General features: G+C 38.7%; 3 protein-coding genes across 5 annotated transcripts; 2 read left to right on the top strand and 1 right to left on the bottom strand.

The window, feature by feature from the left end:
* The first annotated feature begins 245 nt into the window (after nt 1–245).
* Nucleotides 246–8532, top strand: vps33a (VPS33A core subunit of CORVET and HOPS complexes). The gene is made up of 13 exons (XM_067407865.1): nt 246–384; nt 587–652; nt 771–898; nt 1060–1243; nt 1797–1913; nt 2756–2927; nt 3014–3207; nt 3804–3930; nt 5083–5150; nt 5613–5750; nt 6619–6756; nt 7032–7200; nt 7799–8532. Exons 1-13 carry the CDS (start codon nt 283–285, stop codon nt 7990–7992), a joined length of 1797 nt encoding a protein of 598 aa, XP_067263966.1. The 5' UTR covers nt 246–282; the 3' UTR covers nt 7993–8532.
* Nucleotides 8533–8641: 109 nt separating this feature from the next.
* On the bottom strand, nt 8642–14558 carry eif2b1 (eukaryotic translation initiation factor 2B, subunit 1 alpha). The gene is made up of 9 exons (XM_067407868.1): nt 14342–14558; nt 13709–13810; nt 13500–13636; nt 11903–12019; nt 11720–11832; nt 10813–10881; nt 10409–10484; nt 9196–9321; nt 8642–8935 (listed from the first exon to the last, which is right to left on the bottom strand). Exons 1-9 carry the CDS (start codon nt 14352–14354, stop codon nt 8780–8782), a joined length of 909 nt encoding a protein of 302 aa, XP_067263969.1. The 5' UTR covers nt 14355–14558; the 3' UTR covers nt 8642–8779.
* A 301-nt stretch (nt 14559–14859) lies between these two features.
* gtf2h3 (general transcription factor IIH, polypeptide 3) lies at nt 14860–20499 on the top strand. 3 transcript variants are annotated; one of them, XM_067408050.1, is made up of 13 exons: nt 14860–14976; nt 15143–15222; nt 15311–15417; nt 16274–16404; nt 17026–17085; nt 17159–17188; nt 17520–17548; nt 17630–17704; nt 17795–17848; nt 18669–18737; nt 18832–18967; nt 20151–20187; nt 20282–20499. In XM_067408050.1, the coding sequence occupies exons 1-13, from the start codon at nt 14967–14969 to the stop codon at nt 20349–20351; spliced, it is 888 nt and encodes a 295-aa protein (XP_067264151.1). In that variant the 5' UTR covers nt 14860–14966; the 3' UTR covers nt 20352–20499. The 3 variants fall into 3 exon arrangements, with proteins under 3 accessions (XP_067264151.1, XP_067264150.1, XP_067264152.1); XM_067408049.1 differs by having other exon boundaries at nt 17023–17085; XM_067408051.1 differs by lacking the exons at nt 17026–17085; nt 17159–17188.
* Nucleotides 20500–20550: the final 51 nt, after the last annotated feature.

The raw sequence follows: 20550 nt of genomic DNA, 5'->3' as shown, positions 1-20550 counted from the left end.
ACAACAAATAACCACTGAATGTCAAGCAATAAAAATAGTGTAAACTGGAGGACTTGGCAACTAACACGTAAAAGTCGTGATTAATTAAAAACCATTTTAGCGAAAATAAACTAATAATGTAATGAAATATAGTCATTTAAAAATAGTGAAATAATATAAATAAAATTAATAAATATAAATATAAATATAAATAAAATTTACATCTGCTGGTTTTTATTTTGGAAAAACGAATCACGTGACATCCCGAGACCATGAAAGTCATATGATTGCGCTTTAACGAACATGGCGTCGCATTTGTTTTGTGGCAGAGTGAACCTCAATATCCTGAGAGAAGCTGCGCGAAAAGACCTGCGCGAATTTTTAGATAAATGTTCGGGAAGCAAGGTAAAGCTTTTCACATTAATAAACATGCAGATTATTTTCTTACTCTGTCCTTCTCCTGCTGCCACTCTAGCGTTTATTCAAGCCTGCTGCCCGTGTACAACTGTGAACTTTGTTGTTGTGAAGTGTTATTACTGCAGATACTGTCAGTCCACATGTCACGTGTCTCCATCCTTTAATTCATGTGTTGTTGTTGTTTTATAAGGCCATTGTTTGGGACGAGTATCTTACTGGACCTTTCGGGTTAATTGCTCAGTATTCTCTTCTGAAGGTGAGACACTGTATTGTACCAATATATTTGCACTGTAGTTATTATTACAATTTACATGGTATAAGTATTATTTTATTCCTTCTCAAGAAGGTGATGGTCTTAATCTAATGTTTTAAAGGAACATGAAGTCGAGAAGATGTTCACTCTCAAAGGAGGTCGAATCCCATCCGCTGCCGTCAAGAATATTGTCTTCTTCGTTCGACCACGGCTGGAATTGATGGACATCATTGCAGAAAATGTTGCAAGGTAAGATTTATATCAAATCCGGAGAATCTTGTGGCAGGAGTGTCCAGCGTTACACTGAACAAATGGCACAAGTTTGAATAAAACTTCTCATAAAATTTGAACAAAAAGGTCACCTGTGATTGTGATGTGATGATGATGATGATGTAAGATTTGCCCTGCAGTGAGGATAAATTACAGCCACGAGATTTCCACATCCTGTTTGTTCCTCGCCGGAGTCTCCTGTGTGAGCAGCGGCTGAAGGAGAAAGGCGTTCTCAACTCCTTCACTAACATCGATGAGTACATTCTGGACCTGATTCCTTACGACGGAGACCTTCTGTCCATGGAGTCTGAGAGCTCCTTTAGGGTGAGACGACGCTTTAATCGCATTTATATTCTGGGTTTGTGTTCCTATCCAGAAGGCTTTGGCTAGAACTATCCATGGATCTCTGATGGGCATATTCAGCTTAAAGGGATCATATTATGATCAATTGATTTCTCCTTGATTTCTTTTAATTGATATTCCGATATGAACAATTGGATCTTTAATACATTCTTGTATTCATTTGTTTTTTTAATCAGAGTTGGATATTCAGTTTTTCTGATTTGTAGAAACCGTATTCAAAAAGATGATTAAAGCTAAGCTACAAAAATCTGTGAGTTTATATCAGCAAAGGTTAGTCAAGCTGTTCTTGGTTCTGGAGCACCTGTGACTCTCATATCCTTTTGAATAATCACTAGAGTTAAATTACACATCACAAATGTTCTGATCTCAGGAGATCCAATGTAATTCTCATCCCAGATGTTCTGTAAGTGGTACTAAGGGAAAACATTAGGTTTATGAAATGACCCGCTCTAAATGCAATATAAAGCTGATATATACTTGGAGATGTTTGCTAACTTGGTTTTCTTTTCTGAAGGAATGTTATTTGGAGAGCGATCAGACGAGCCTGTATCACGCTGCCAAGGGCCTCATGACTTTACAAGCACTTTACGGGACGATACCGCAGATCTTCGGCAAAGGAGAGTGTGCCAGGGTGAGCAAAACAAGCTTTGTGTCGTCTTTATATCGGCCGCTCTTCCTCAACATTAGATGCCATGAATCTCACAAACTTCATTTCCAGCATCTAGTACTGATGAATATTTGCACATAATAATAATAAAAGTATTTGTGACTTTTTATCTTACAAATCGACCTTATTTTCTCAATTGTAATATATGAACTTGCGATTGAGTTTTTCCACAATTCTGACATTTTATGCAAGTTTCTGTGAGTTTATATCCCAGTTTTTTTTTCTCAATTGCGAATTTAATTTTTTTTTTTTTTTTTTTTATATTTATATATATATATATATATATATATATATATATATATATATATATATATATATATATATATATATATATATATATAAAAAAATAAAAAAAATCGCAATTGAGAAAAATATATAAACTTGCAATTATTCAAATTTGGACTTGTTTTCTCAGAATGGTGAGATATAAATGCACAGTTGCAAGTAATAAAGTCTGAATCACAAGAGATATAAACTCAATTCTGAGAAGAAAAATCAGCTCATAATTCTGCCATTTTTTTCTCAATTGCAATTTTAACTCTCATTCTGACTTTGTAATTCGCAATGATGTTTATATCTCAGTTTTGAGAAAGAAATCTGAATTGTGAGATGTAGACTCGTGAGAATTGTGAGGGAAAAAATCGGATAAATGAGAGAAAGACCTTTTATTTTTTATTCTGTGGCAGAAATGCTCATTTGTAGTAGTGTGGTAAACTCTGTTTTGTTTTTTATTTCACTGGTTTATAGAAAGATGTGGTTTTATTTTCAATTGGATGCATTATGGGATTTTGCCGTGTCTCTCTCAGCATGTGGCCAACATGATGTTGCGGATGAAGAGAGAGTTTTCAGGTCATGCTCAAATCCTGCCTGTTTTCGATACTCTTCTCCTGCTGGATCGCAATGTGGATCTGCTTACACCGTTAGCCACTCAACTTACTTACGAGGGTCTGATCGATGAGATCTACGGCATCACCAATGGTACCTGAATTTAAAATGTGTGCAGACACGAGAGAAATACTTTGGAAATAGTTTTTCCAGTAGTCACGGCTTGGTTGCTCTGACAGGTTATGTGAAGCTGCCGCCTGAGAAGTTTGCGCAGAAGAAACCGGGAGAAGGAGGGAAAGATCTCCCCACTGAGCCCAAAAAACTGCAGCTGAACTCTGCCGAGGAGCTTTACGCCGAAATACGTGACAAGAACTTCAACGCTGTCGGTGCGGCTCTCAGCAAGAAAGCCAAGATCATCTCAGCTGCGTTTGAGGTTTGTGCTGCTTGTGTGTCGTCAAGAGCTGCTGATTTACAGTAGATGCGCTGTCGGTCAAATGTTGGAATAATTATGTTTTAAGAAAGAAGTCTCTTCTGCTCACCAAAGCTGCATTTGTTTGAAGAATACAGTAAAAATTGTGGAATATTATTCCAGTGTAAATCAGCTGTTTTCTATGTGAATATATAGTAAAGTGTAATTTATTCCAGTGATCAAAGCTGAATTTTCAGCATCATTACTCCAGTCTTCAGTGTCACATGATCCTTCAGAAATCATTCTGATATGATGATCTGCTGCTCAAGAAACATTTATGATTATTATCAATGTTGAAAACGGTTGTGCTGCTTCAGATTTGTGTGGAAACCATCATACACTACCACTTAATTTGTAGTAAGGACGATCTTTTAAATGCATAAATAAAAATAAAAAGTTTTATTCAACAAGGAAGCAATAATTGATTCATGTGACAGTAAAAAATAAGTTGCAGCACAACTGTTTTAAATACTGATAATTACATTGTAATAATATTTTTAATCAGATAATTGCAGTAAGAGCTTGTTGTCATGAATAAGCTGGTTTTCTGTCTCTGATAGGAACGACACAACGCAAAAACAGTTGGGGAGATCAAGCAGTTTGTCTCTCAGTTGCCTCACATGCAGGCGGCCCGCAGCTCTCTGGCCAATCACACCTCCATCGCTGAACTCGTTAAGGACATCACGAGTAAGTCTGAGTCCAATTATTCCCATATTCAGAAATGAAGGAAATATTTGAAGGACTGTGGAATAATTAACACAGAGACTGAAGAAATCTCAGTTCTGATTAACACTTTTATCGTTATTTTAGAAAGATATTTATTTTAATGCAGGTGAAGTTCAGCCAACAATCATGAAAAAACACTGTAGAATTTAGATTCCTGCTCATTATGGCCATTTTATCATGTATTATATTATTATGAATAGATTACAACAATTCCTGATATCAGCAATGGAATTATAATTTAAGAAAATACAGATCAGTTTTTCCATGTTTTGAGGAAAATGTTCTATTAAAAATGAATTGATATCACTAACTGCATCTTCAATAGTGATATCTTACAGTTCTCTGATTAGCTCACAAAAGTATTCACAGATTACTAATTTACAGTTTAATAATTAACTCTTCCTAGCGAAGATTGAGCTGTATGCTGAAATCAGTCATTGAAGATAGCAATAATTACATTTATTACTAGTGCAAATGGCCTTTCCTGATATCAATATTTGAATTATAACTTTTTTAAAATCTGTAATCTGGTTTTCATTGGTGGCCATTTTAATTTGAGATGATCTGTAATCTGATGCTAGTAATAAAGCTTTTCTTTTAGAAATACTTTATTACTCTTCACTTTAATTAAATCTTTAATCCATTTTCATATGTCTGAAGTACTGAATCCAACATCTTAACATTTATTTGCAGATCTTATCAGAGTTGAACTGTAAATGTAAAGGAGTGACTAGGATTGTTATTCAGTCGAGGGGAATATCTGACACAAGTTCATTTCATTTTTAGAAGTTGTACTTCAACTAATCATATCAGGAATTAGCGTTTAGTGAAAATGCAGTGAATTTAGTGAATGCAGTGGCCCATAAATTAATCATTAATTTAAATAGATGATTAATTTTTTGAATTCAGCTTGTATTGTGAGTGTTTTACTGTGAATGTGTTTCCCTTGAGAGTTGAGATCGTGTTCTGTGGTAAATGATAATATTATGGGTCTGGCATCAGTTCACATTCATTTTGCTTTTTACTTCTTACCAGTTTTGATTTCATCTCAAACTGCCTTGCTTTTGTGATTCTTTAGCTGTAGCGTTCAGTGAATTGTGTCCTGTGTTTCAGCCTCAGAAGCCTTCTTTGACAATCTGACCGTTGAACAAGAGTTCATGACTGGAGTAGACACGGACAAGGTGCCTCGTTCTCCTCATGATTCCCATATGAATGCAGTGTAATGTAAAGTCACCATGAAACAGAAGTTTAGTCTTTTCGATAGTCTTTTCTTCCCTATTGTCAAGTGACCTTTATAGTGCTTTACACAATACAGATTTACAGTGATAAACAGGAAAAGAGATTCAGTGATGCAGAATTGAGTCCTGCTGTAAAGCAGCTCTAGAAAGACACTAGTAAACAGTCATTATTCAGATGAAATCAGTCCCGTATATCGAGTGAAACGCTTCAGGAACAAGAACAAATGTAGGGCGAAAAAAAGAATGAAGTTGAAAGTCAGTTGACAGTTTCCTAAATATTTTGAACTTAGACCAGAATTCATTTTTAACATTGTACTTCTCTAGTTCTCTGTGGACAGAATGTATTTTAGGTTAGATTGAATGTGTCGATCGTCACTCATGTGATGATGTGTGATTGGCTCTCAGGTCAGCACGTATATTGAGGACTGCATCGCACAGAAAGACCCGCTGATTAAGATCCTGCGGCTGGTGTGTATGCAGTCGGTCTGCAACAACGGCCTCAAACAGAAAGTGTTCGACTACTATAAGAGGGAGATCCTTCAGGTAAAACAGAGAATTTCTTTGTGCTTCTCTTTTATTTGCTTTTAGATACATTTTGTGAATGCATAGCGGTCAGCTTGGATCACATGTGCATTGATAGCCAATCACATTGAGGCCCCGATGTACTTTTTGTTCTTTGCTTAGGGGATAAATGAAGTTTGAAATATGTGACCAGCAAAGAAAAGTTGGTGAACATCCCGATGCCGCACGCGCTGATGAGAGCGACGTTTAGATATATGTAAATATGTGCTGCACGCTTTCCTCTCAATAAAATAACCAGCAAAAATGACAGCGATGAGAAAGCAGCAGTTAAAGCATCTGATCATCACAACGTGGATGTTTTCATCAGCTCTGCAGTTCGGTCAGGTCACGTTCATTTATATGCCGCTTTATACAGCAGATGGTTTAAAATCAAGCAGCTTTACAGTATCTAACATGTAAAACCGTGTCAGTGTCTCTTTCAATTAGAATTACAACCTCATTTCCTACTATAAAGCAGCTCTCGGTGTGTTCATGTTTTTACTCGCGGACGTCTGACCTTGAGGGACTGAACAGAAGAAATGAACCGCAGAAGATTTATACGTCAAAGAAGGCGGAGCATCAGAGCCACACCCACCTATTACATCATCACCACAGACCAGTGGTAGTTTGAATGTGTTTACCAGCCAGAAACAAACTTTTCTGGAAACGTAGCTTTGGAAAGCGCTTTCAAACTCCCCAAACGATATTCGTTTCGGCCTGATTTTGTTCAAAATGACGTCACACCAGTTCGTTCGTCGATTTTAGCTTGAAGTATATCAGGGTCTTTAGAGCCTTTAGAGAACAATTTAATGTGTTAGACATTTTTCATGTTTGTGCTTTGTTGGTTTAGACGTATGGATACGAGCACATTCTGACCCTCAAGAACTTGGAGAAGGTTGGGTTACTCAAACCTCAAAGCACCATGAGGAACAACTACCCCACCATCAGGAAAACACTCAAACTGTGGATGGAGGATGCCAATGAACAGGTTTGTCCTGATCAGATTCAGTGTTTTTATTTAATTGAAAATAGTCCCGACCCGACCTGAAGTACTGAGCGTAACCTCTAAGTTTTGAGAATATATATGTGTAGGCATGTCTCAGTACATGGTAATTTATACATGTTTGCTTGATGTGATGACGAATGTACAAATCAATTTCTTTTTAAAAAGTGTACTGTTTTTAGCTGTTGATGATGGCTCATCCAAGGAATACGTGTTGTCATGGTTTGCTGAGTGACTAAAGCGAGCTGACTTTCCCCCAGAACCCCAACGACATCTCGTACGTGTACAGCGGCTACGCTCCGCTCAGCGTGCGTCTGACTCAGGTGCTGGCGCGGCCCGGCTGGCGGAGCATCGAGGAGGTGCTGAAGATGCTGCCCGGCCCACACTTTGAAGAAAGACAGCAGGTTCCCACAGGCCTTCACAAGAAGCGTAAGTCGTGAGGAGCATGACATGATTGTCATTTCAGATCAGTGATGCTTGTCAAATTATCTATCATTAGAATGCATCTGAAACATTAGAACATTGATACATAAAGCAAATATATAATATAAAGGACACTATATTATAACTATATTATCCTAGTCTATTATTTTATATTATAACTACAATAACTACATTATCGTTCAGCTATATAGATTTTTTTTTTTAAATCATATTTTACCTGTATACAGAATACACTCAAGTAAAACATTATATACTACATGGTAAATCTCAGCTGCACGATTGTTTATATCGTCATAAAGAAGTAAACCGTATTACCATCTCGTTATAGAAAGTTGCATATATAAGTACGTCCAACTCATGTAAAACGATATATAATATGTAGCAAATCTCAACTGCTTCATTGCTTTCATCATCACTAAATGTAACTATATCATCTCCCGGCGTGAAGATATCAAGATATTATAAACAGTACCATTTTTCTGTAAAGCTGCTTTGAAACGATGTGTATTGTGAAGTACATTTGGGGAAATAAAGTTATGCATATGGTTGTAATATTTGTCTAACTGTAATCGTTCATTTGTAGGTCAGCCAGGAGAAAACAGAACCACCCTGGTCTTCTTCATCGGCGGTGTGACTTACGCTGAAATCGCTGCTCTGCGCTTCCTGTCTAATATGGAAGATAGTGGGACTGAGTACATTATTGCAACCACCAAACTGATCAATGGGACCAGCTGGATAAAGTCTCTCATGGACCATCCTGAGGACAAATTCCCTTGAATTAGCCACTGCTATTGTGAAGAACATCCTTTCGTCTCCCCATGATTCTTCTGATCGTTTTGAATGATTATGAGGGGGTTGAAATTGCTGTTGCCTGTTACAATACTAATTTATTTATGCAAAAACGTTTGTGAACGTAGCCATCTGCATTTGATCCAGGCAGAAAGATGTGTGTCAACAGGTACAGTAAGTGTTTAAACATTCTCGTGTGGTTTATAACTTCATTTGGCAGACAGCATGTTTTCCCAGAAGCCACCATAAATTATTTTAGCATCTGTTGGCAACTTCTTTGAAATGCATTCCAAGCCTATATATGAAAAAAACGAAGTTGGCTTTAGCACTTCTTGTTCATAGAAATGAAATTGAATTAAATGAACTAACCTGCTAATAATTGTCTCTACAAATTATTAATAAAGCATGTATAAAGTATTTTAACATTAAACGATCATACACATCACCTTGTAAATGTTTCAAGGCTCGAAACACCTGAACATCATATCGATCCTGTTTATCCTCTACCTGAACGAGTTTCTAATGATGTGTAAATGTAGCGAGTCGTTTAAAATAAATGTAACCGTTTTATAAGTGCAGCATGTGAGTTTTCTGAGTGAGAAGGGCACATGAAATTCACTTAAAGCAGATAATTTAATGTTAAATTCAGGATTGGTGAGCTGAGGCGTTCTCTCCACATTCAGGATCTTTCAGTTAGCGGAGCATTTCAAATCTATACATTTGTGCATTGATTTAAATGCTTTATGAAGAGCCATCATCATCATCATCATCATCATCATAGGTAGAGTTTGATGAGCTCGTCGCTGACAGCAGAGGGCGTCAGCACCCCGAGGTCAGTGAAGAGGAGCGTGATGAGGGACGGAGGGGTGTAGTCGATCATCGGGTGCTCCTGGTTGAGATCTTCTGCTGTTTTCAGGACATCTGCTTTATACTGACAGACAGAGAGATTTTATGTTTATGTATAATAAGTGTTTAAACTCACTTAAGGTCTGTTCACTGCATGTCGTAATTATGAGATTCAGACTGGTAAAAAGTGTTCGTGTCCTCGTCGAACTGGGAATTACAGCTTGTAAACCGGGAATTTTCTGAGAGCTACTTGTACCACCTGACTGCTGCAGATTCATATGTGTGTTGACAGAACGTCACATGTTTTGTCATCTCAATTACATCATGGTGTGAACGCAGATTTACCTTGAATCTATCGGGTACGTCTTGCTGATTAAGTGGGTAGAGTCGCACAAACTTGAAACTTTCTGCCACCACATAAAATGGTTTGTTGTGCGCCTTGGAACACACAGCCATCTGATAGGTGCCGATCTGGGACATAAAATGGAAGAATCTGATCAATCAAAGAAATAAATGCATTTTGTTTTAAGGCAAGACGCTACAGGCAAAACATCCATAATACATATTTAAGTGTTTATTTTATTAGACTTTATCAATTTACAGAGGACAGAAATCTCCACTTCGGCAACTTTACACACCAAATTTTACAACTTTATTCCTATCAATATTCTGAAGGTTTGTTCATATATCATTCGCCTGATTTATATGATATTTTATTACTAAAAACATGATTTTCACAGTAAATGTTGACAGTATTTTCTGATTTATGGAGTTCTGAATATGATGTCAATAAAATCAACTGAAGAATTTTTAGCTTGATTTTATCCAATGTTCAGATTTCTGTTCTGGAAATGTATGCAAATGAGTGCATATTTAATTAGACAAAGGCTCATTTGCATATTTCAACATGTCAGAAAACTTGTAATACAAAACAGCTGTCGTAGGGCACATTAACAGGACAGCGATGTACTAAAAACAAACGTTTTTGAAAATTTTGTGTACGGATGACGGAATGACTAAAAACGCTGTATTCTGCTGCCAGGCCAGTAGATGGCGATGTCACTTTGTAAAGAAACACTAGGCACCAGTAGAATGAACATGTGATACTCAAGCACATGACGTCACAGTTTTCAAACAGTTCTTACAACATTTTTGTAGTTTACACAGAGACAATCACAGTATCGCTTTCAAAAACTTGCACAAATTTTTCAGTTTTTAGTTGAAAGAGTGTTGTGTAAACGAGGTCTTAATGTACTGTGATTAATCTGGAGAAGTATAGTGATATCTATTAATGTATATTAATTTTAACCCTATCCACCTCTTTTTTGAATGTGTCGAGGCTTCTGGTCTCATCCGCTTCCAGTTATTTTTTAGCTGTAATATTAGCTTGATATTTGAAACGCTTATTTCTTATTGTTGTAATTATAAACACACTTTAACCGTTTACTGCACTTTATTCTTCTAGTTGTTTCCCTGTAGCGGCTAATGAATCACAGTTTTCATGTTGCAGAATAAGTGGATTCCCCTGTAGTGTACACAACACAAGTGTGTTTCTGACCTTGTTTATAACACCTCCACTCTCCACAACACCCTCAGCGCCGACAATCACCAGGTCCACCTTCTCCATGATGTACCTGCAATCACACCACAACCATATCCACAGTTTCATGCTGGATAAATGTGCTAAAAATAATATATAAAAATCTTTATATTGTAGACATTTCTGATAACTAATGGATTAACTCTGGAACAAGCGATTATTGAATTGAATTCAATTCAATTCAATTCACATTTATTCGTATAGCACTTTTCAAAATACATATTGTTTCAAAGCAGCTTTACAGAGAATGCATGTCAACATCATAATTTAGAGAATTTAAACATTGATTTGAGCTGCTTGAGAATTAAAGCAGTTAAGAGGCCATTTTGATGTAAAAACAGAAACAAAACTTCAACACTAACCCGACTGCAGCGTCGAGCACGACTGTGACGGGTATGTTGAGTTTGCGTAGTTTCTGAGCCATAAGTTCACTAAAGGACAACAGGGAAAAATATTCATAAAAGATTGCATCATATAAACACTGTACAAACACACACACATACTTTGATAGCAAGCTTTATATATATATATATAAAATGTACACGGTTACTTTCAGTATAATAACAACATGCAAAAGCCTCCATTAAATGTGGGTGTGTCTGATTTATCCATTAGTGTATCACCCGTCAAACACCCAGTGAGCACGCACATGAAGTGTTTTAAGGGATCTTATCCTAGTCTTTAAGTGTGTCTCACCTGACGTACTTGTGCACGATTCTGTCGTTTTAAAGTATAATCAGTGAGAGAAGCGTGTTCACACTGAACAATCCAGACGGAAAAACTACACTTCAAATCCCGGAATGATGTAATTATTTACAGAAACAACTAAGTGTGGAACGTTGGACACTTCACGCTCTCGACCGTCGCAGCTTTAATTACTGTACGTAACGGAGAGGGCGGGGCTTCAGACTCTGATGTTGATTGGTTCACACACACACACACACACGGTTGAGTACATTAGCGCAGCGTTCAAGTGAATAGTGTGCTATTTGAGACACGACTTTGGTGTCCATATATATTCACTAAGGAACAAATCTGACGAATACGTGACGGACACGACCCTAACGAGCCTAATTATAACACTCACTAGTCATTCACGCTGACACACTGACTAATGATGTAGATTTATACACTAGTTTAACTTATTAACTACAGTTTCTGGGAGTGAAAAATGGACATGAATCAGAATTCAATCGAAGGTTGACTCCAGAGTTGTGCATGTCGTCTCTGTAGGGCAGGAGAGCAGACGGCCATGCGATGGAGACTCACCCTGCTGAATCCGGCTGTGATTCAGTGACATAGACTGTGAAACGTTTGTGATCAGCTGCCGCGTTCTCCAGAACCTTCAGAACGACTCGTGATGACGAGTGTGTGAGGATTTTCTGCAGATGGAAGGCAGATATAAGAGCGTCTCCAAAATAACGACAGAAAAACATCTTCTTCTGTACTTACAGCTCCATCTTTGATGAAGGTGTGGCACAGTTTTCCCACTTTGCCCCTGGAGAGGGATATTTTCTTCAGGAAGAGTTCTCCTCTCTCTATCATCACATTCTTACACTGGGAGAGATCCTGCGGCAGAAACACAGCGAACATCACGCGGTCAGTCACACTGAAGGAAAAACTTTCACAAAACAACTTCTCATTTTAACACATAAGAGCAGCATAACTCGTCACTTTCAACCCTTTAAACCCTGAGTGCAGGATGAAATCATAACTCATATCCGTATTCACACTTCTGAAGGCCTCCACTCTTCTCCTGTCGTCTGATCCAGAGTTTAATAGCAAGTAAAAATGTCCACCTTCAGCTCGTGCTTCACTTGAGTTTTTACTGTGAAATTTTTTTCAGTACATCATTTTTTTTAAAATCATGTTCAGATGTATCAAATATGATCATCGGGCTTAATTATATCTGTCAATCATTGTATTTTATTGCATTATATGTTTTAAAACTACAGAGCTTTGATCATAAAACTAAGCATTTAAATATCATCTAATTCAGATATAGAGTGATGACTGAGATTTATATGCATTTATACTGTAATGTGTGATTTACATTACAAACTCTACATAAATATCAACAGATGCACAAAATTGCACATTTTCTCAGTTTTGGCCTTTGAATAAAATGAAGGTGTTTTTCCTCCATATTCTCACTATATCAGAGCCATAAAAAACTTTTCTGTTTAAATGTCTCAATAAACTGCTTCATTTCATAAAAAAAAATATTATTTTTCTTATTTCTTGTGCTGTCAAAACGATTAATTGTGAATAATCACATCTAACATAAAAGTTTGTGTGTGTGTGTATATATATGTGTGTGTGTGTGTGTGTGTGTGTGTGTGTGTGTGTGTGTGTGTGTGTGTGTGAGTGAGTGAGTGAGTGAGTGAGTGAGTGAGTGAGTGAGTGAGTGAGTGTGTGTGTGTGTGAGTGAGTGAGTGAGTGAGTGAGTGAGTGAGTGAGTGAGTGAGTGAGTGTGTGTGTGTGTGTGTGTGTGTGTGAGTGAGTGAGTGAGTGAGTGAGTGAGTGAGTGAGTGAGTGAGTGAGTGAGTGAGTGTGTGTGTGAGTGTGTGAGTGTGTGTGTGTGTGTGTGAGTTTGTTTATATTACATTGTGGGGTTAGCCAAATGTCCCCACGATGTAATATAAACCTGAGTTCACCAGCCACCAGTCCCCACAATGTAAATGAATTAATAAAAATACTAAATGATGTTTTTGTGAGAAAATAAAGGTGTGCACAGTTTCCTGTGATGGTTAGGTTTAGGGGTAGGGGGTTAGAAAGTACAGTTTGTACAGTATAAAATGCATTGTGGCCTATGGAAAGTCCCCACAATTCACAAAACAAACATGTGTGTGTGTGTGTGTGTGTGTGTATGTGTATGTGTGTGTGTGTGTGTGTGTGTGTGTGTGTGTGTGTGTGTGTGTGTGTGTGAGTGAGTGAGTGAGTGAGTGAGTGTGTGTGTGTGTGTGTGTGTGTGTGTGTGTGTGTGTGTGTGTGTGTGAGTGTGTGTGTGTGTGTGTGTGTGTGTGTGTGTGTGTGATGCAGAACTGACCGGATGCTCCAGTGAGGTCAGACTGATGAAGCGCAGGAACAGCTCTCCTCCAGACGACACGGCCACTGATGAATCCGTCTCCTGCAGCCGGAGGATGGCCTGCGTCATGTTCTCTCTCAGGCCCAGGATCGTCTCACCTGAGGAGGACAGCACGGGTCACGTGACCTCACATATCTGAACACCTGAGTGTGAAAACGAGACCAACTCACTCTGATCCCGCTTCAGGAACTCCAGCAGCGATCGGATAGCAGCCACCGCTGACGCCACGTCCGGGTCCTCCCCGATCTGTGTCCGGAAATATTCCACCAGCTCTGGGAGAAACAGTCACGGATTCATTTAGTGTTGGAACAAATGAAAGTAAACAACAAAAAATTCACATTCGGAGAATATACTGAAATATAAAAAAGATTCTGGGGTTTTCTGCTGAATTTTTAGTAACACTTTACAGTAAAGTTTACTTTCTTAACATGAACAAATAATCAACAACTGTATTTTATTAACCTACAATAATAAAGATGAATAAAAAATCATATTGCTCATTTCTGGTTCATGTTGGCTAATAATGAGACCTTATTGTGAAGTGTTAACATTCTAGACCCTAACTAATAATGTATATAATGTAATTATATCAGCTATCAAAACTATTAATAATTTAAATTATTTTCAGTAATATTTATGAATATATAGTTTAACCTATAAACATTAACTACTAGTCACTGACAGTGAGTGAATAAAACACAGGAATATCCGACAGAAATAAGGATGTGATAGAATGAATCATAAACTGAACACAGAACATCATTATAATAATTCAACTATATAATAATATAATAATAACTCACCTCTCTCCTCCATATTAAAGCGTGTTTCTGATGCAATCTGCTCTCAACACTTTATCAGTCAACAGAATAATGTGTTTATTTCACTCTCTGTTTTCATCAGCGACTCTGCCAACAGAATAATGTTTATTTTATATTTACTTTCCTTCAGATTAGCAGCGCTAATGTTACACACGGCACAAGTGGACATGCACTTTCTTCTTCGTGTCCCTCATTTCATGACGGATGGACCGCCTGTGATGTGTGTCGCCACCTACAGGACTAGAGCCAAACAACACGAACTTATTTATACTCTACTAATGTGAGATAGATAGATAGATAGATAGATAGATAGATAGATAGATAGATAGATAGATAGATAGATAGATAGATAGATAGATAGATAGATAGATAGATAGATAGATAGATAGATAGATAGATAGATAGATAGATAGATAGATAGATAGATAGATAGATAGATATTTCCCTCTCCAGCACAGGAGGTGGCGCTGTGCACCTGCTGAAGTAGTTCGCATCTGCTGGTGAATCTACAGAAGAAGATGTCTGAACGGCACAGCTTTCGACATGCTGAATAAGAATATCACTGAAACGCTGTTTATAGTGATGTAGAGAACCGGGAATCGCAGCGATGGCCTCAGGTTAGTTCATCATATAAAGCAGGGTTTGGAAATGTTAACAAGAAAACAGCTTTGCATTGACCGGTTTCATAAAAACAGGAGGAAGAGTCCTAATGTTGACACACATGATCTGCGTTGATGTGAAACACGTGATAAATGTGAACATGATCATCACTAATGTGTACAGATGACGAAATCAATGTTCTGGTGCTGGTTCTGGATGTGAACCCGGTCTGGTGGGGTCAGCAGGCTCAGAGAGAACCGAAGGTCACATAACCCAAATCCATTGATCCACAATGCTTTCCAGTTTATCCTTATTGCCCATTAAAATGAACCTTTGCTCCTTTTCTTTCAGTTCACTCTTTCGACATGTCTGGACGCTTTAATGGTGCTGGCTAATGCTCATCTGGTGATGTCCAGAACCAACAAACTAGCCGTGATTGCAAACCTGTATCAGGAGAGGTAGAACATCACTGATACCTTCATGTTCACTACACACACACACACACACACACACACACACACACACACACACACACACACACACACACACACACACTCTCTCTGTGGATAATAGTATTGGGACGCCGACAGGAGTTGTATTATCATTGTATTTCTGAATTCATGGACATTAGTATGGAGTTGTTCCCAGTGCAGCAATATCAGCTTCACTCTTCTGGGAAGGTTTTCCACAATATTTCCACTAAGTTGGAAGCATAGCATTGTCCAAAATGTGTTGGAATGCTGAAGCGTTAAGATTTCCCTTCAATCCCTGAAAAACAGCCCCATCATCATCATCATCATCCCTCCTCCAGCACTTTACAGTAATGCAGGGAACGTTCTCCTGGCGTCCTCCAAACCCAGACTCGCCCATCAGACTGACGAACAGAGGAGTGTGATTCATCTTTCCACTGCTCCAGTCACTCCATCCGACGCCTGCTGACGTGAGGCTTTCCTGCAGCTGCTCGGCCATCAAGCTCCGCCGCACAGTTCCTGCGCTGATATTAATGCCAGAGGAACTTTGTAACTGTTCAGCTGTTGAATCAGCCGAGCGTTGGCGACTTTTACACACTCGTGACCGGTACGCTCTGAGACTTTTACATGAATCGCTGCTGTTCCTAAACGCTTCCACTTTCCAATAATTCCACTTACAGACTGTGGAATATATCTAGCAGGGATGAGACTTCATGAACTGACTCATTGTAAAGGTGGCATTGAAACACCTGCATTTAATAATTTTTAAGAGATGTGTCCCAATACTTTTGTCCATATAGTATACTAAGATAGACTAAAACTCTACTAATGTTTTGTCGTCAAGCCACTTCCTGTATCCCAGTAAGCAGTGGAGGTCAGGGGAGGACATTTCTGCAAGTACTGATGGCAAATATGAGCTTCTGTCAGCCACCAATGATCTGTTTGCGGAAGAGATTCGGAAACTCATGGAGAGAAGTAAGTTATCTAATGATTTAATTGTGATGGTGTTATGAAAGTAAATGGGTTAGTTTCATAAATGTTTTTCTCGCGATGACAGTTTTGATGCATTTATCCTAATATCTAATGCTGTGAGTGTTTGGTGTGTTTGTGTGTGTGTGTGTGTGTGTGTGTGTGTGTGTGTGTGTGTGTGTGTGTGTGTGTGTGTGTGTGTGTGTGTGTGTGTGTGTGTGTGTGTGTGTGTGTGTGTGTGTGTGTGTGTGAGTGTGTGTGTGTGTGTGTGTGTGTGTGTGTGTGTGTGAGTGTGTGTGTGTGTGAGTGTGTGTGTGAGTGTGTGTGTGTGTGAGAGATCATACAGAGGATAAGTGTGTGTGTGTGTGTGTGTGTGTGTGTGTGTGTGTGTGTGTGTGTGTGAGTGTGTGAGATCATACAGAGGATAAGTGTGTGTGTGTGTGTGTGTGTGTGTGTGAGAGATCATACAGAGGATAAGTGTGTGTGTGTGTGTGTGTGTGTGTGTGTGTGTGTGTGTGTGTGTGTGTGTGTGTGTGTGTGTGTGTGTGTGTGTGTGTGTGTGTGTGTGTGTGTGAGTGTGTGAGATCATACAGAGGATAAGTGTGTGTTTGTTGTGGTTCGCAGCAGAGGTCAGCGGCACTCAGACAGACACGCTGCTGGCCGTCTCTCTCTCCAGAGCTCTGTGCTGTATCCTCTCATCACTGCTAACTTCACTTTAATATGTGCAAACACACAGTTTTCATTAACCTTTGACTCTCAGACATTCATCGGGTCTCGAAGGATGTACAAGGTGAACTCATTTCCTCCTGAACATCTGTGGAAGCTTGTTCCCACCACAATAAAAGTTTAAAAGATAATTCTGACTTTTTCCTCATAATTTTGACTTTCTCGCAATTGCAAGTTTATTTCTCACAATTCTAACTTTATAACTCGCAATTGTGATTAAATTAGTCACAATTACCTTTTTCTGTTTTCTTTAGTGTTGGAAACAAGTTTCCATAATCATCTCTTCCAGTGAAATCGAAGCACACAAGATTGATAGATTTCCTAGCGGTTTTAATTAAATAGATCTGAATATTTTTATTTAGTGAACTGAATTCTCTCATGCTTTTGACCTACAGCTGGACAGGAAGTGAAATCACGGATTCTGGTAAGCTCTTCTTCAGGTTTAGCCGCACACATGCAGTGTTTAGTTGTGTGACTGCACTGACGCGTTTAATTGTGGTTTCAGGTGATTAAAGCGTCTGAGGATTCCACATTACAGTACATGAACTTCATGAACGTCATCTTCGCTGCTCAGAAGAAGGTGGGAATAACAGCTGAACTAACATCTTCAGATCTAATCATGTGCTCTTCTGATGTTGATATATTTATATGCTCCATGATTCTGTTGAAGAATATCCTGATTGACGCCTGTGTGCTGGACAGCGACTCCGGACTGTTGCAGCAGGTACTGTGTCTGATCAGCGTATGAGACCGACTGTTTTTACTGATGTCATTGTTCAGTTACACAGTAAATATGATCCTACAGATGATGATGATGATGATGAAACATCAGTGTGTAGAAAACTGATCATGGATTTGAATAATGCCACACGATTGTTCAGACAATGAAGAAATAAATTAAATGTGTATCTAGATCTAGGGTTAGTTCACCCAAAAATAAACATTTCTCTCATTTACTCACCCTCATGCCATCATAGAAATGACTTTCTTCCTTCAGATAAACAAAGGAAGATTTTTAGGAAAATAATCCATCTCTGAGTCCACATAATGCTATTGAATGTCTGCTGCCATACGGATCAATGTCTTCTGATGCCAAACGATAAGGGTGTGTGGAACAAAATCATAGTAGTTCAAAAAAATAAACTCCTACCTAAAAATCTTAAAAATAAAGTGTTTATCTGAAGAAAGAAAGTCACATGCATCAGGGTTGGTGACATGAGGGTGAATGATGACAGGATTTTCATTCTTAGGTGAACTAAATGTCCATCTTTCTACAAGTCATAAACATTTCAAGGACATGAAGAAGTGATTTTTGTTTAAAGTAGAAACAAGAAGTAGCACTGTTTATATTTGTACTTGTTTCAACTTTGAACAAAAATCATGACAATCATAAAAGGTTTGTCACTTCTGCATATGAATTATTTAGTGCTCAAATAAAACTGATGAAAAAGTTTCAGTCAAACTTTATATTTACAATCATGCCGTTTTCAGCATCTAATTATTTAATTTGATGTGATTGAGTGTGAAACACTGTTTCTCGACAGGCTTGTGACATCACCGGAGGCCTGTATCTCAGGATTCCTCAAAAGATCGCTCTGGCACAGTATTTGTTGGTGAGACACGTGTTTTTGCACATTTATCATGTATCCCAGCAGGCTGTTTGTTTAATGTTGTGAAGAACGGTGTCGTGCTTCTCTCGTGTGTCAGTGGGTGTTTCTGCCGGACGCAGACCAGCGCTCTCAGCTGTTACTGCCTCCTCCGGTTCACGTGGACTACAGAGCCGCCTGCTTCTGCCACCGCAACCTCATCGAGATCGGCTACGTGTGTTCAGTGTGCCTGTCAAGTATGTTTCATCTACACTTACTGCCTATTGTCACGTTTGCAGTCATTGGTGGGTTCAGGCTCGTTTTCAGACGTGTGTGTGTGTGTGTGTGTGTGTGTGTGTGTGTGTGTGTGTGTGTGTGTGTGTGTGTGTGTGTGTGTGTGTGTGTGTGAGTGAGAGTGTGTGTGTGTGTGTGTGTGAGTGAGAGTATGTGTGTGTGTGTGTGAGTGAGAGTATGTGTGTGTGTGTGTGTGTGTGAGTGAGAGTATGTGTGTGTGTGTGTGTGTGTGTGTGAGTGAGAGTATGTGTGTGTGTGTGTGTGTGTGTGTGAGAGTATGTGTGTGTGTGTGTGTGTGTGTGTGTGTGTGTGTGTGCTTTTGTTTATATTACATTGTGGGGACCAAATGTCCCCATGATGTAATATAAACCTGAGTTCACCTACATCGTGGGGACCAGCCAGCGGTCCCCACAATGTAAATGGGTTTATAAATCATATAGAATGAGTTTTTGTGAAAAAGTAAAAGTTTGCACAGTTTCCTGTGAGGGTTAGGTTTAGGGGTAGGGGCAGGGTAGGGGGATAGAATGTACAGTTTGTTCAGTGTAAAATGCATTGAAGTCTATGGAAAGTCCCCACAATTCACAAAAACAAACATGTGTGTGTGAGTGAGAGTGTGTGTGTGTGTGTGTGTGTGAGAGTATGTGTGTGGGTGTGTGTGTGTGTGTGAGTGAGAGTATGTGTGTGTGTGTGTGTGTGAGAGAGTGAGAGTATGTGTGTGTGTGTGTGAGTGAGAGTGAGTATGTGTGTGTGTGTGTGTGTGTGAGTGAGAGTATGTGTGTGAGTGAGAGTATGTGTGTGTGTGTGTGAGAGAGTATGTGTGTGTGTGTGTGTGTGTGTGTGTGTGAGAGTGAGAGTGTGTGTGTGTCTTCAGCACGTTGAGCATTTATACACCAGCGTTCAAAGGTTTGAGGAGATCACATCAACATTAGCTGCTCATGATTACAGTCTGAATACTGTAATCTGTTAATATGGTCTCTGATAAGAAACTGTCATTTCATGCGGTAGAAACAAGCCTTGGGAAAATGTTGCTAGTTTCTAAGTAGTTTCTTTTTGCCTTCTTAGTGCCCTTATCTAAAGGTCCCACAGCAGGATTGTGTTTTAACACGGTTTAACCTAGTTTTCATCTTTTCCTCTCTCCATTCACAGTATTCTGTAACTTCAGTCCAATCTGCACAACATGCGAGTGAGTCTTTTTATCACCATATTGAAGTTCATCTGATAGATAATGTGGTTTCTGGGAGCCTGTAACAAACAGTCTCGTGTTCTTCTGTTTATAGGACTGCGTTTAAAATGCCTCTGCCTCAGGTGGCTAAAACCAAGAAGAAAAAGGTTAAAACGACAAACTGATCACATCCAGGTCACCTCATCCACAATTGTGTGTTGTAATTGCGGTCCTCCATTTGTATGTTGTCGAATGGCATACTTTAACTGTAATTGGTGCTTTGGAGGGGGGAATTGTTAAAAAAAAGTGTTTGTGATGAATAAAATTTTTTTTTTTTTTTTTTTACAAAAACAGAACCAGTAAACTTCAGTGTCTAATTGTGAG

This window comes from Chanodichthys erythropterus, chromosome 13 (assembly GCF_024489055.1).
Source record: "Chanodichthys erythropterus isolate Z2021 chromosome 13, ASM2448905v1, whole genome shotgun sequence".
Lineage (NCBI taxonomy): Eukaryota > Metazoa > Chordata > Actinopteri > Cypriniformes > Xenocyprididae > Chanodichthys > Chanodichthys erythropterus.
Note: the sequence above shows the minus strand (reverse complement) of the source record. Positions and strands in the feature narration are given on the sequence as shown.